The 16,155-nt window shown below is 39.4% G+C and overlaps 1 protein-coding gene across 2 annotated transcripts in view; it reads right to left on the bottom strand.

Moving 5' to 3' along the window:
• SLC25A26 (solute carrier family 25 member 26) overlaps window positions 1–16,155 on the bottom strand; it is a 137,966-nt gene that overhangs the window by 82,600 nt on the left and 39,211 nt on the right. For both annotated transcript variants that reach the window (XM_049640858.1, XM_049640859.1), the window contains exon 5: window positions 14,424–14,471. In XM_049640858.1, coding sequence (XP_049496815.1) covers window positions 14,424–14,471 — 48 coding nt within the window. The remainder of the gene's footprint in view (window positions 1–14,423; window positions 14,472–16,155) is intronic.

Raw genomic sequence — 16,155 nt, 5'->3', positions numbered from 1 at the left:
ATCTGGCTTTGTGCTGACAGCTCAGAGCCTGGAGCCTGCTTTGGTTTGTGTGTCCTCCTCTCCCTCTCTGCCCAACCCCCCACCCCCCCTCATTCATGCTCTGTCTCTCTCTCAAAAACAAATAAACATTAAAAAAAAAGAGAGAGAGAGAGAGAATTGAGTAAAGAAACATAGAAAACACCAACTTCATCAAATGACTAAACTTAGGCTTTGCCAACAGGGGGACATTCTATGTCTTTTCGTGTAATGCAAGATGAAGTACCCAATGTCACCCATGTAGTATCCATGTACATACGTACACATCTTCAACCAGAGTCTCATCACGAGGAAATAAGACAATGCAAATTATGGGACTGTTTTTAAGCAAATACAAGAACATCAACGTCAGGCGGCAGGGGGGGAAAGGTTGGGGAAACCTAACAACCAAATCAGTGTGTGATTCTTTCTAGGATACTGGAGAGAGGAAAAAAAGTTATAAAGCTTTTATTATTGGGACAATAGCGAACATTACAAAAATGACCATACATTAGGTAACAAATTAGATAATAACTAACATATTAATGTTAAATGTCTTGGGTATGGTAAGTTATGGTAATTACGAGAAGCATGACTCCATTATTAGAGGAGACATATAAATATTTAATATTAAGTATCAAATATCTGCTACCTAGTTAAAATGTTTCAGGAAAAAATAGAGAAAAAGAAGGATAAAGCAGACAAGGCAAAATGTTCATCACTGAATCTTGGGAAAATAATATATATTTTATCTTTTCTGTAAAATTAGTTTTTCAAAGGAAAAAGTGGGAGGCAAAGAAGAAAAAGAAGGTGCTACTATTCACTTTGAAACCTACTCACTCAGAGCCCCCAGAAAGCAAAAAATGTATGTACATTGTTATGAAAAGAACATAAGAGCTCAAAGAATTCAGAGTCCAACTCTGCCCTCTATGAACTATATTGTTTTATAGAAATCAAGTTACTTACACCACTGTCATTTTCTCAGTGGTTTTAAATAGGAAAATATCTGTTATTTCATAAAATGGTTTACAAGATAGTGCAACTTACCACATACCAAGAGGTTACTATATATATGCCAGGCCCTTCGATATTTTTACTTGATCAAAACTAGCTCAAAACTTAATGGTTGAGATGTGTTATGTACATAACATACAATTTTTTTTCAAATTCGTATTAAATTTCTTTAAGGATGAAGAAAAGAACTTTTGTAAACAATTGTGTAAACCAACAGATAAATGGCACAGAGTGTAACTTTCCTAATATCTTGTTTGCTCAACAGAAGACATACCAGTCTCCTCGAATCACAGGCATTATTGATATCTTCTACCAGGCCAAAGATATACTTAGTTTACCCTCTAAAGAACAATAAACTTCATTCCCAAGTGATTTTTAACTTGGTCATCACTCTATTCTCCCAAAGAGAGGTGGGGAATAATTCATGGATAAACAACAGAGAAGACTCATAACATGTGGACCAAGGTCAAAGGGAGCTTTATCAGAAAACTTGGTTATCAGTTTAAAAGACTCCTGCACACAAATGTAATCATTTATTTCTCAAATACAATTAGGAGACACACTAAACTGATAAGATCAAAACGCTTCTCTAAGAATCATAATTCATTGGTATAATTCCTGCTTACCTAAAAAATCAAGGAAACACACTCGAGGTCTTAGAATCCTTATGAACAATTATCATCAAATGCTGTTAGTAAGAACCTTTATAAAATTTCATTATGCACTAGAGACAGACTGTCACATGACAAAAAAAAAAATCAGGATACAAAAAAAGCCTTAAATAAATGAGCTATATCCTTTATTTATTGTGCCTAAAAACGTTTTCACTAGATGAGGACAGTATGGCATCAGAGATGTAACCGTGTCAAAGGCAGAACTGTGATAAAAACAGAAGAACAGAATCCATGCAGTCTGGCTGCAAAGCCCAAGCCCCAAACCACTATGCTCTAAGACCTCCAGGAAGCAGCAAATCCAACCCAAAGAAGGCAGTGCAACGTCCAGACACAGCGAGTGACCACACCAGATGAGAACAGAATGATGGAAGATTCCAAGATTGCCAAGGGAAAAACAAAGTCAGTACAAAAAAACAAAAAAGGTTCTGAGGTTGTCACGCTCAAATATATGAAAAAAGGTAAATAATGCACCCCCCCCAAAGAGCAATTAGAAACTTGAAGAAGAAAAATAACAAAGTTCATGCCTCAAATGTTCAGCAAATTAAAATATGAGATCAACTTTAGCAACTAATGGAATGCAAGAAGAAAGTCTATTTGAAACCCCTCTTTCAGGGTGACACAGGGCGCATACAAAAGGAAATGCAGCTGACCCTGGAACACAGGTCTAAAGTGCGTCATTGGGGGGGGCGCCTGGGTGGGTCAGTCGGTTAGGCTTCCGACTTCGGCTCAGGTCGCGATCTCATGGCTCGTGAGTTCGAGCCCTGCGTCAGGCTCTGTGCTGACAGCTCGGAGCCTGGAGCCTGTTTCAGATTCTGTGTTTCCCTCTCTCTCTCTGTCCCTCCCCCACTCATGTTCTGTTTCTCTGTGTGTCTCATAAATAAACATTTAAAAAAAATTTTTAAGTGCATCATTGGTCCCACTTACATGCAGATTTTTTTTTTCAATATGGTACTTTAAATGTATCTGCTCACTCTTAAAATTTTCTTAATAACATTTTCTTTTCTCTAGCTTACTTTATCATAAAAATATAGTGTATAAAAGACATAAAATATATGCGTTAATCGGCTGTTTATGTCATCAATAAGGCTCCTGGTCAACTACAGGCTACTAGTAGTTGAACTTGGAGGGGAGACAAAATGCACGTTTTCCATTGCACAGTGCAACAGCACTCTTAACACCCACGTACATCTGAAGGTCAACTGTAAAACCCTAGCACACTACTTGTCCGGCTTATCATTTGTGAAGACTCAATACAAACACTAGTTCACAGTTCTCAACTTTTAAAATCAATCCAGAGAAAGACATGGAAGAAGTGACTGTGGATGATGGACAGGGTGAAAGTGACAGGCAACTTGACAAACTGGAGTGACGTGCACCTGAGAGTCATTCCAGACAGTGGGATTTGAAAGTCAAAGAGTGTAAGGTGGCAAAAAGAAGTAACAGCCTCAACTCATAAAGAGAAAGTTACAAGATGCAAGTTTGTAGGATAAAAAACCAAGACACAAATACATGACTTAAAATTTCCAAAATAACCAAAGGAATAAGATTTATGTAACTGGAATGCTAGGGTGAGGTATGCTTGGGAGGAGCATAAAGTGAGCTAAACCACTTATTTCATTCCAAAGCTTCAGCAGATTGTATCTAAGGTTGACAAATTAAGAAACAGATGTTAAAATATATTATCCAGAAACATGGATGTAATAAGATGAACTAAATGCAGGAACAGTTAGAAGACATTATCTCCAGAGAGTGAGAATGGAATGGAGAAAGAACACAGGACACTGTTGCTTCTCATCATATGTTCTATACCACATGACATGTCGACAGATCCATGAAGCTTTACTTCGATAAAATTAAAAATAAAGTAATAAGTTTTAAGTGTAACTTATCATTATTTTAGATGGTCATTTAAAAATAAAGTATTTCATCCAAAGGCTTCTAGCATTCTTGGTTTTTCAGCTTTCTATTTTTTAAATAATTTACAGACTTTCATAAACGTTACTAACATGGTACACCTGTTATATACCTGCTACACCCAGCTTTCCCTCATGTTAACAACTTCAATAACGAGACTCATCGTCAAAACCAGCTACTAAGTATTAGCAGCAACACGAGTAGGTAACCTACACACCTTCCTTGAATTTCACCGGTTCTTCTCCCTAATGCCCTTTCTCCTCCAGCATCCAGTTCACCATTTCACATTGCACTTGCTTGTCGGGTCTCCTCAGTCTCCTGCTGGATGTGACAGTTCTTTCACCTTTCCTTCTGTTTCGTGATGTTGACAATTGTGTACAAAGTCTCTCAATTTCAGTTTGTCTGGTGTTTTCTCATGATCAGACTGAGATGATGCATTTTTTGGCAAGAAGACCAAAAAAGTGATATTGTGTTCTTCTTGGTGCATCACATTGGGGGTGCAGGGTGTCAACACATCTTATTACTGGTGATGTGAACCTTGGTCACTTGAATAAGGTAGCATCTGCCAGTTTTTCCAACTGTAAAGTTATTATTTTTTCCTTTGCAGCTGGTAGATACCTTGGGAGAAACACTTTGAGACAGACTTTAATTTTTGCTAAGTTAAATGTACCTACCAGTCTACCCGTACTTTTTTTTTTTTTTTTTTTTGAGATGCACAATAAGGTATTTTGGGATCAAGTAAGATAATGTGTAACATTCGCTTCAAAATAATTCAAGCAAGGGGTGTCAGTCTGAGTACAGATCAAACAATATTGGCCAAGAGTTGATAACTGTTGAAGCTGAGTGATGGGCTCAAAGAGATTCATTTTACTAACTTATTTTTATGTATCTTTAAATGTTTCCATGATAGAAATTTTAAAAATTCGAACCCAAGTAAAATCTGTGCATACGTAGATCAAAAGATAAAACAAATGTATTTATTTAGGAATCTCGGATTGGAAAACAGTACTTATTATGCTTGTATTTTCATTTCTTGATTTGAATCATTTCAAAGGTATCAAAGCAATCACCTCAAGAGCTCCCAGGTTCATGTGACTAAGTTACTGCCACCAATATTTAAAACACAGGCATTGTGCGCCCTCTAGTGGGTTATTCTATGACAAGACTTCTGTATCGACAAACAATTTAAAAAGCAGAGTATTTTCACAAAAGAAAAGTAACAGCCAGATTCTCTCTCTCACCTCTTTCTGCTTCTCTACTAGTCAATATAATATCTGTTAATTACTTAGCTAAATACAAAAACATTTCAATGCCAAAAACACTCAACTTTTTCCTACTATTGTGTTGTTTCTCTGAACACATGTTGAAGCCCAGAGAAGAAAAGAGGACAAAGTCCAAAGTCAGTCAAAACATTTTCAAGCCATCTTAACAGAGGCTGGACAGAGGATGTTGAAATCAAATTAATGTCTAATTTAAAAGCACCTGGTTGTGTTCTGCCTGTATATACGGTCCCAATTCTACCTTTCGGAATGCTAATCCTCAGAAATTGTGCTCTGCTTCAAGTCAACAGATTTGATCTGATTTACTGAAAAATTCCAAGAAGAATGAACAGTGAATTCCACTGCAAGACACGAGCAGGGAGCAAAGTGTAGCAAACACAGGCTTTGGATCACACAGGCCCAGCCTGAACTTCTTCTAGTCCTGCCACATACTACCCGTGCTGCTTACTTTTCCCAAGCCTCAGCCTGATGATCTATAATGCAAGGTTAACATCTTACAGTTTTATCTGAAGCTTAGAAAAATACATGTGAATGATCAAAATTCAAACTGTCACTAGTACCATTATATGATCCCAAGATAAGAGACAACCAGGTAGCCCAATGCCCATTTTCAAGAGGTTCTTTAAACGATGCCCTTCGACCACAATACTTGAGTTACACGTAAAAATTCCAGATTTTCTTTAACCCTGGGTTTCTATATTAATTCTATATTAACAATAATTATTACTAATTATAATACTAATAATAATTAATAATAACTAATAATATTAATACTAATAATTCTATATTAAACTATATTAATAGTTTCTTAATACTCCTTACAAGATAATGTTTGTTCCGGCAGTAAGATATTGTACAGTACTCAGAATCTCAAGAGTAATTTTTGACCCCTTGTGTTCAGGATATATCATTTGCCTGTAACTAATGGAAGGATTTTCTTCATGAATAAGTCATTTACTGTTTTCTTATGTCATTTCGAAAAGTGTTTTAAATACATGACAGATTCGTAGGAAGAGCCCTTAACTAGAAATGACAAAATTAAAATAAAGGCTATTTGTGGAAGGCACAGGAATACCAGGAAATATGGTAAAAGACAAGGAGAAAACCTCATTTTCAGTGCATAAAGTTTCTATGGCACAAAACCACTACCCTCCCTGGGAATTAAGTGAGGATTCCATCATTCTTGCCAAATGCATCTTAGCCTAAGCACCTGCTTGAGATTACAAATATCTAAGTACTTTAAAACTGGTCTAAGAACCAAGTACGATGAAGTCACTGATTTGTCCATTAAACATTTTCTGAGTCTGCTACCTGTCAAGCCCTCTTCTAGGTACAGAGTTAACAGAGGGAACAAAACAACCAATAGGCACTTGCCCTCACAGTGCATATATTTTTGTTGGAGGAGGGTGGCAGGTAATAAATTTATAAACAAGAAGATTATTTCAGATAATGGTGCAAACTAGGGTAACAACTGAGTGCTCGGGGCTGGGGTAGGTGTATTTTAGGTAGAGTGGTCACAGTAGGCCCCTCGGAGAAGGGACATGACAACTAACGCCTGCTAGGTAAGAGCAAGTCACACGGACATACGGGATTATATGTATAATCCAGACTTGCAAACCACCAACCCTCACGAACATCCCTACCAAAGCAGATGCTCTAGGCTTAAGTCCTCTAACTGTTCTTTTCAAGTCAGTTGCTGAGAACATATTTTCCCCAAACTCCTAGCACTAGAGCCTACTTAAAGGTGTACGAATCAAAGAATGTACTATTAATTTGAAATCTTTATTTTCCTTCCTAGAAAAATACATCTGCCTATAAAATGCAAAATATACAGCTGACCACAAGGTTAAGATCATGGGTTCTGAAGTCCTCAGTTCTCTCCCCTACTGGATCAAAGACTCTTGAGTGAACCACAACCTTACAAAAGCTCAGTTTCTATAAAGCAGGGGTGTTTCAGGTTACTGGGAAGATTATATGAAACACTGCACATAAAAAACTTAGTACTGCAAATGGAACAGCGTTGAGTACTTAGCAAGCATTAGCTAGTATTTCAATTGTGATTTCTATATATTTTTAAGGAAAGTTGTCTACGTATGAATGTACCAACAGGGGTATTCTGAGATCTTAACTTTCAAATCAAAACTGTATAAAAAATAAGTAACTTCGAAGTCAACTCTTGTTCTCAGAATAATTACAATTCAGAATTAAAAGACACTGCCAAATGATTTTTAAAGAAAGGCTTCCCAACTGGTGCCCAAAAAACCAAAGGTAACAAAGAAAGATTAAGAACAGATATCCCAGTAGAACTAAATGTCCAAAACTATGGTCCAGATAAGTGCTCTGGATGCTCTTAACATCCCAAGTACCCAAGTATGGGATGAAGTGAGAGATGGATGAAATGGGGTTTCCTTTCTGCAGAAATGGAACTTGAGCTAGAAAAACATGAAGAGACAGAACACGGCAGACACTGTAGGGCAACTCAGTAACATCAGATCCAACCCCCTCTTTGCCTGGCTTCACCTCCTGTACTGAAAAGCTACATACTCAACTCCCCACTCCCCATTCAACTCAAGAAGGCACTAAGATACCTGGCCCAAAAAAGCTCTGTTTTCTGTACACAGAGTGACAGGCTTGTACTGCCTTTGGACCTTCCCCATTCGTCATGCTTAGAAGGGGGCTGTGAGGCCTAAAATGGTGAAGCCATTTTGTGACCATGAGTAAATCATGCAGAGTATTAAGGTTAACCAAGTAGAATTAAAGTGCCTAGATCCTGTATGCTTTCATTTAACTAGTACATCAGCCTCAGACTGACTATAGGTTTCTTGTTACTGGGTGGGGGTGGGGGGCGGTGAGTAACCCTTATCTGCTACAGCCGATATAGTCAGATTTTCTGTTATGTGCCGCCTAAACGCAGTCTACACTGACACACAAGGATGAAGGAAGACAATGCTTCACATGGGATGAAGAGCACAAACAACAAAGAGAAAGGTACTTCAACCTGACGGTTTCTGATGTTAACTGAAATGAAGAATTAAGAGACCTTTTCCACCTTCAACCAGCAGCTTTCCGGTGTGTGTGCATGGCAGAGTCAGGACACTGCACTTACATGCCAGTAAACTCTGTGCACAGGAACTGGTGTCCCTTCAGGATAGCCTGGCCACCATGCGACAATGGACACAGGCAGCATTTTCAAAACTGCAGAGAGCAAATGAAATGTGTCCAGAGAATGAGAAAAGTAAATAGCAGCTGGTTTCTTGTAAACAAAACATGAGGAAATGTGCACTGGAGGGCGAAAGTAATTTTTCTATATGAAGATAATTTTACTAAATCGTTCTTTCTAAAAACGCTTGTTTATTTAAGAGATGATGAAAAACTGCAGGCTAAAATCTGTATTTGAGGAGTAATAATTTTAGGTTCTCCAATTAAAGGATGAACTATCACTCATTTTTCATAGAACATCTCTACAGTATGAAGTTATCATAATGCAAATGCAATTAAGTGACTCATTTTATAAACCTCTGTGATTAAAGGGGATAGTTCATTTTCATTTGTTTAATACTCCCATTAATAAGAATGTCCCGTTACACATTTACTGAAAGCCTGGACAATAAAACAATGGAAAAATTCCAAAAGCAAACACATTTTTTTTTCTTTTCCCATGAAGCTAACATTATGGAATTTTAACAGATGTTCTATTTGGTCACAGTTAATAAAATGAATTATGGAGGATTAAAACAGGGTTCAATATGTTTGCATTGGGAGTTTAAGCGAGAAATAGTTTCACATTAAAAGTTTGGAAAGGTTTATAATCACCTTTTTCCTTTTCAGTGGAATTACTAGGAGGGGGAAAATAAGGGAATTATTACAGCAATTAGCACTTTTCTGATGAAACCAGGCTTACAGAAACTATCTTTTCAAGGTTTAAGAAGAATGAAATCTTAGAAAATCATATACTCCTTGGTGCTTCATCAGCTGTCTAAAACACAAAGGTCTTGGAGTGGAGTGGAGCCCAAGGCTGAGCCACCCCCCGGCCTAATTCCCAGTCCCGCTCGAGCTCCCTCAGCATTCTGAAGGGGACGCTGTGCCTAGCAGCATCTGAACAAAAATTAATCAGACTTAAAGGAATAAAAAAAACGATAAATATTTTGTGAGTGCTAACTCTGTGGAAGGCATTATGCTAGAGTCTGCACATGCTATGGAGAGGGAAAAATCCAAGAGCTGTTTTGAAGGCAAATCATATGGTGTCTGACTCTTTAGTCAGTGACATGTAGCTGAATAGAAATGAAAGGTAAGGACAAACCAAAAGAGAAAGAAGCAAATCAAAGAAAACCATTTCATAGAAACATAAAGATAGACAGCAGTGACACCAGGAGAAAAAAATCCTTTCTCATCAGCACAGTTTTTTCTCTTTCTACTCTCACAAATGCAGGAAATAGTACACAGGCGGAGAGATGGCAAATAAGTAACAGAGGTTCTAGCTACAGTTGCTCTAAAATATCTTTCAAAGAAAAACATTCAAGGGTCGCAATCTCAGTAAGAAAAGCCTTCCTCTAAATGGGTAATCTTACTTGGGAAATAAATTCCAGTAAACTATCAATGGGACCCAAAAGAGAATCATCAAAAAATTTTTCTAACATATTTACATTACGATTTTTGACCAACTCAACCACCAATTATTGGGGCAACTCTGACATCTTTACCACCAGTATGTGGTTTCTCCTACAGAAGTAGCCAGTGAATACAAAATCAGTTGCAGGTGGCAGTATGTTAAACGAATACAAAATTCCTCTCTACAAGACATTCAGATAACACACCCTCCAATTGTAGCTGAGACACTTTACAAGCAATACCAACAGCTGGCCTGTAATTCAAACACAATTGTTACTCATCATCATGAAATGGCATTCAGATGCTTAAACACAGACCGATCAAGGTTGCACGGCAGTTCAAGGACCCCAACAACCTAGAGGGAGGCTTCTTCATTTCTGAGTCCCCTGGCAGACCACACTGCTCTAATTCTTCTCTCCTAAGACTGCCGTGAGATTTCAAGGACAACAGTCTATGCAAAGTTCCTAGCACAGATGGGCCAATGTGGGCTCAGAGAGGTTAAGTAACTTGCCAAGAGCAGACAGCTGGTACGGGGCAGAGTTGCGATTCACACTTAGGTGTTATTTCCTGTCAAAAACCCTTGCAGTTCTGAGCATATTAAACACATCCCACATGGTGGGCTCAGCCCTTCACACGATCTCCCCATGCCATTCTCACAAGAACTTTAACACAGCACAAAGTTTAACACAGCACAGTTCACAGTAAAGGGAATCAAAGAGTTCTGAGATGTATGTTCTTATGCCCAGTGTCAGAATGAAAACGACAGTGAGATCACCTCTCAGACGGCTGGTAAAGTCGGTGAGGCAGAGGAAAAGAAGGCCTGCAATGCTGGCACAGGGGTCGACTGGTATTTCCACGAAGGGCACTTCGGCCGTATGTACCAAATTACAAATGCTAGGGCACCTGGAGGCTCAATCCGGTAAGCGACTTCAGCTAAGGTCATGATCTCGCGATTCATGGGTTCGAGCCCCGCCTGGGGCTCTGTGCTGACAGCTGAGACCCTGGAGCCTGCTTCGGATTCTGTCTCCCTCTCTCTCTGCCCTTCCCCCACTCTCCCTCAAAAAGAAACATTAAAAAAAATCAAAATGATAAATGCCATACTCCTTTAGCCAAGCAATCTCACTTTTGTTATTAACCCTACAAACATCCTCAACCATGTACAAAAGGACCTAAGAGCAGTAATATCCACTGCAGCACGTTTGTAATGTCCACCAACAAGGAACTGGTTAAATAATGAATGGGTCGTGTCTACCATGGAGTACTATGCCATCATAAAAATGAAAGGAAGATCTTTATGAAGAGATAAAAAAAAAATTGGGGCTGAAGAAACAAACAAGAGGCCAAACACCTAAGACAGGGTATCTCTGGAAAAACACACAAGAGCGTTATACAATCTAAGGAGTTGCAGGGGCACAGGAACTGAGGGGACAGACAACAGAGCTGAAGGACATCCCTAAGGCTTGATTCCTAAAAGGTCTCACCTGCAGCCACTACATGGGGGGGGGGGGGGGGGTCTCTATGGTCTAAAACAGACAATAAGGGGAACTAAGTTTGAAAGGCTGCCATGCCTACCTGCGAGTGAACTTTTCAATCAGTGAGGATGTGGGGCCCTAAAAGGAGAGATCCAAGGCTTCGATGAACTTACAGACAGGCTGAGGGACTTGTCTGCCCTGCTTGACTTTGACAGCATGCGTGACAGAATTTGGTGGGAGGGCTGCTTTCGGTGAACTGGTGGCAGAGCTGTGGAGACAGGGAGACATCATCCTCGCCCATCTCACATCTCTCATCAACCAAAAAGAAGCCGGAGTTATCCCTGACCACAATGGCAACGTCCTTCCACTGAGGCAGAGCCAACCACCATCTTGCCATCGGATTTATGCAGAGAAGAGTCAGATGCCAGTCATTTATCCTCCAAATACCAGGGAACGCATGCCCGGCTCTTCAAAGGCCTTCTCCCATGTGCTGTCCCCCAGTCTCCTGGCAAGCACCCAGCCAGGGGGAGAGGTTCAACGTCTCCTCCGGGCAAACACTCCACTTAGCTAAACACCTGCCTGCAGCATCCCCACTTGGCCTGCCATGGAGGGAAATCACTCTTGCCTCTTCTCTACGCATGAAAATTCCAATTCTGCTGAGCTAATAAGTGAGGTACACGCGTGCTTTTACAGCCTTGTGCCTTTGCTCCTGATGTTACAACTCCTGTTTCCTTGGTTATTTCTAACTACCACTCCTTCGAGAATTAAGTCAACATTTCATGTTTTTTAATGCAACAAATGCTAATCGAGCACCACCCAAGCACTGCTTCCCCTACCATCTCAGCCGCATCTAGTACCTACATATCGTTACAGCACTGTGAAATGCCTACTCCCGCCTGTTTTCCTGTAAGAACACAAATCCTTGAGAATCCGTGCAGAAACGTTTCACGTGGGGCCCAACACACAGGAGGCACTCTTAAAATGACTGTGAAGAAGAATCTGTGGATAAAGCCTATTTGCTGAGCTTAACTTATTCCTACTTCTTTTGCAACAAAGTGCCTTTCTCAGCTTTCGTCCTCTTTAGAAGTCCTTCTAACCTACGTAGAAGATCATGAGGCTGCTCTCCACAGAACTTTCAGGACAATGGACGCTGGGAAATTGGCCTGCCTGTGAGGGCAGCTGTGAACTCGCTCCCCATTTCCATCTTACAATAACAGCACCGCACCACAATGTTTGGTCCAGAGCAAAAGAAAAATGAATACGGAAGGGGTGAGGCATACAGTATAATCTGTTGACCCTGCTGACACTCAGTCTGAAGTTGAGAGCAACTAAAATAATTGCAGAGAACATAAGGGATAAGACACAATCTCCACAAACATCAAACGCAGCGGAAAACACGGGATGGCACTCACCAAATCTAAAGAACACACATAATCTCCTATACTGCATGGATTCAAACTCCAATCTCGTTCTAATGGGCCAGGGAGATAAAACTTGTTTTAAAGAAAAAATTGTACACAGAATAAACATCTAAGTTTCCCAGTGATTCTCACTAAGGCTTCAATGTATTTTCTTATTGAAATAATCAAACAAGCTCTTGGCAAAAAGATTCGATATTGGTGTCAGAATAATGTAAGAACTTGAAACTATTTATAATGCAAAAATTTTGTTTAAAGCAGACATATCACTACTTATTTTTCTCATTTTGAAAAGAAGCTGTTTCATTCAGCAGTAATTCTTCTCTCGTTCTCTCAGAGAATCTGTACAAAAGCAATATTTCAACTAAAATCAGATCTGAAGGATCTTTTATGAAAACGCATAATGCAGAAGACCCCAATTAAATTTCCAACAAAGCACGGCCATTTTCAGTAAACAAAGTCATCTCAGTAGGGTCACATGATGTGCAAAAACTGCAGCCCAGAAATTAATTACTAGTGTGACATATGTCAAAACAAATTTTTACAAGAATAGAAAGCAGGTGTAACCATGTGTTTTCTCTATCTGTTTGTATGCAAAACCAGTATTGTCGGGCATGTAAATATATTCATTTATTCAGCATCTCTCAGAAAAATAAAGGAGGTTCACTGCCCCCACCCCTCCCCGCCGGCCCCGGGTTTGCTGCACCCAGGTGAAAGCTGACTAAATCACACGTGTTTAGTGAGTCAGAAAATAAGTAAGAACCAAGAGACAGCGTGGGTGATATTTTTGAAAGACAGAAGTCATCATCACACAAACAAACTCACTTTACAACATTCAGTTTTCCTTCAAAAGAAGTTTTTTCAAAGATCTACATCAACTACACCACACTACATTAAGGTTGTTATCTTGCAGAAATCAAAGCTTTATAAAACATGTGACAGGGCTTGTATTTCATAAAGAAGATTGTAATCTATAGTAAAAACAAAACGTAATCAAAAACTACCTGGAAATAAAATTAGAGATTTCAAATCATTTCAAAGTTTTGTTAATTAAATGACAACATTTATTTAAATTAAAAACATTTTTGTAAATGCAAACATGTTACTGACCAAGGAACTTCAGATAGAAAAAAAGGATAGAGAGCACAGGTATGCATGCAGATTCTCCTGTTTTCTTTAATAGAAAATTATGTCCCAACCCCTTTCACAAGGGATATATAGACCAAATCATCACAACGTACACTTTAAATACCTTACAATTGTACCTGTCAACAATATCTCAATACAGCTGAAAAAAATCCTAGGAATTAAACTCTTAAAAAGAAAAAAAAAAGGAAGAAAGAAAATTATGATTACGTCCCAAACCAAAGACTGGTCTTAAATCTTATGTAAATCACCCTTTGAACTTCAAAACATTGTCCTCTATGTGAGGCAAAAATTAGAAACATACTTCCTACAAGCAATATACTGAAATCACTTTGCTTTTTCAACCAAAAGAAGAAGAAAAATACTGAATCCCAGAATTTTCGAGTCAGAAGTCTCAGAAGGCAAAGCGGCTGCCTGGGGGCACACTGCACGGCCAGCCACCCGCAGGGCCAGCGGTCCAGGGCTCACCGTACCTTGCGATCGGGAAGACAACAGCACACCGCATGATACAGACTTTTAGACACTTGTCTCTTAGCACGTTGCTTTCATTACCAATTTCTCATTAACTCTGTGTCTTCTGGTAATTAACTTGGTATCTTAACCTCAGTGGTTGCTTCTTACGATTTCAGCCAAAAGGAACATTTAACCAACCTAGCACCAATGAAGCCAAAGCGTGGGTGCCATTCTGACCAGTGGGATTGCTCTTTTAGCGAACCTATTTGGCCCATTCGTTAGCTGTAAGAACCAGGATAAGACTAAACGGTGTTTCAAAGGCGATCAAAGTATCCCTTTTTAATTTTTTCAACCAGTTTCTCTGAGTGAATTTGCTGAACAAAGCACATCATTCTTTTGCACTTCAGTACTGGGAATTAAGTGAGTTACCTCTCTTAAAACTGTGCTTGTGTAGCCTCGATACAATCCTCGGATGCCCTGAAACAAACAAAAGGCCGAGAGCTCAGTAAGTTCGAACAGCACAGAGATCTGAATGATGCTCTGAGTAAGGCAGAGTTGCTGAAGTCTGAGTTTTAAAGCTTGCACAATGACCACACTCTATAAAAGGTTAAAGGTTATAAACTGGCCTAAAATATATAAAGCTCGGGTCAGCTCTCTTTAAAATGGGAACATGTCTAAAATAATCAAACTACTTCAGTCGCTTTCAAAATTTCTGCTCCTGAAAACAATACTTGAGATGATTTCAGTATGTATTTCCAAATTCAAATGCACACAAAACGCCAATCATCCTTTCCTATAAAAACAGAATTATATTTCATAGTTTCAAACAGAAGATATCAGAAATTCATTAATAATCCTCCAAGGTGATAAATATCTCTGGACAAGCCTTGATTTATTCAACTGTCCACATGATTCACAATAGGGTCTCTTTACTGGATTGATCTCATGATCCTCTGATCAAATACTCAGTTATTTCCTCACCTAAGTGACAAAAAAACTATTAAGAGTAACTTTTCTAAAACCTAGACCCATTGAAATTTCCATGTGACTGAATACTGTTTTTAAAACACGGGAGGAGGGGGCTTCTGCAAAAAAATACAAAGAAAAGCAGCTTGATGGTCCCCAGTGACTTGGCCAGCAAGAATGACCTCTGATCCACAGTGGAACATTAACAAGTAAAAAAGAAATTAATGTTTTTTAACGTTTATTTCTTTTTTTTTTTTTTTTTTTTTTTTTTTTTATTTTTGGGACAGAGAGAGACAGAGCATGAACGGGGGAGGGGCAGAGAGAGAGGGAGACACAGAATCGGAAACAGGCTCCAGGCTCCGAGCCATCAGCCCAGAGCCTGACGTGGGGCTCGAACTCACGGACCGCGAGATCGTGACCTGGCTGAAGTCGGACGCTTAACCGACTGCGCCACCCAGGCGCCCCCGTTTATTTCTTTTCGAGAGAGAGAGCATGTGGTTGGGGGAGGAACAGAGAGAGACAGGATCCGAAGCAGGTGAACAGCCCAATGTGGGGCTCGAATTCATGAACCATAAGATCATGACCTGAGCCAAAGGTGAACACTTAACTGACTGAGCCACCCAGGTGCCCCCGGAATTAATTTTAATATAAACATAATGATGCTGGTCACTATGCCCATTACTGTACTCCTCTTCCATGGGTCCCCAAATTCTATGGTAACATTTTAACATGGTATCTTTATTCACTTCACATTTTTATGATTTATTCCATGTCTGATTCTGAAACTACTACAGGACAATGACAATGTAGGACATGTACACAGTGGGGGCACTCAGTACGTGTTGTTTAGAAATTTGGAGAAAAAATATTAAAATTAAAATTTGAAAACAAATAAAAAAGCAAAAATAATCTTAGCATAAAAAGCTGCTGTGACTGAGCATTAAATTTATCTTCATGGTCTCTTCTAAGGCCCCTGGGATGAGAACCACAGTGTTCATATTAGCTATTATAAAATCTCTCTCAGGGCACCTGGGTGGCTCAGTCAGTTGGCATCCAACTTCAGCTCAGGTCACGATCTCGCGGTTCTTGAGTTCGAGCCCCATGTCAGGCTCTGTGCTGACAGCTCTGAGCCTGAAGACAGCTTCAGATTCTGTGTCTCCCTCTCTCTGCTCCTCCCCTGCTCACACTCTGTCTC

Source organism: Panthera uncia, chromosome A2 (assembly GCF_023721935.1).
Source record: "Panthera uncia isolate 11264 chromosome A2, Puncia_PCG_1.0, whole genome shotgun sequence".
Lineage (NCBI taxonomy): Eukaryota > Metazoa > Chordata > Mammalia > Carnivora > Felidae > Panthera > Panthera uncia.
Note: the sequence above shows the minus strand (reverse complement) of the source record. Positions and strands in the feature narration are given on the sequence as shown.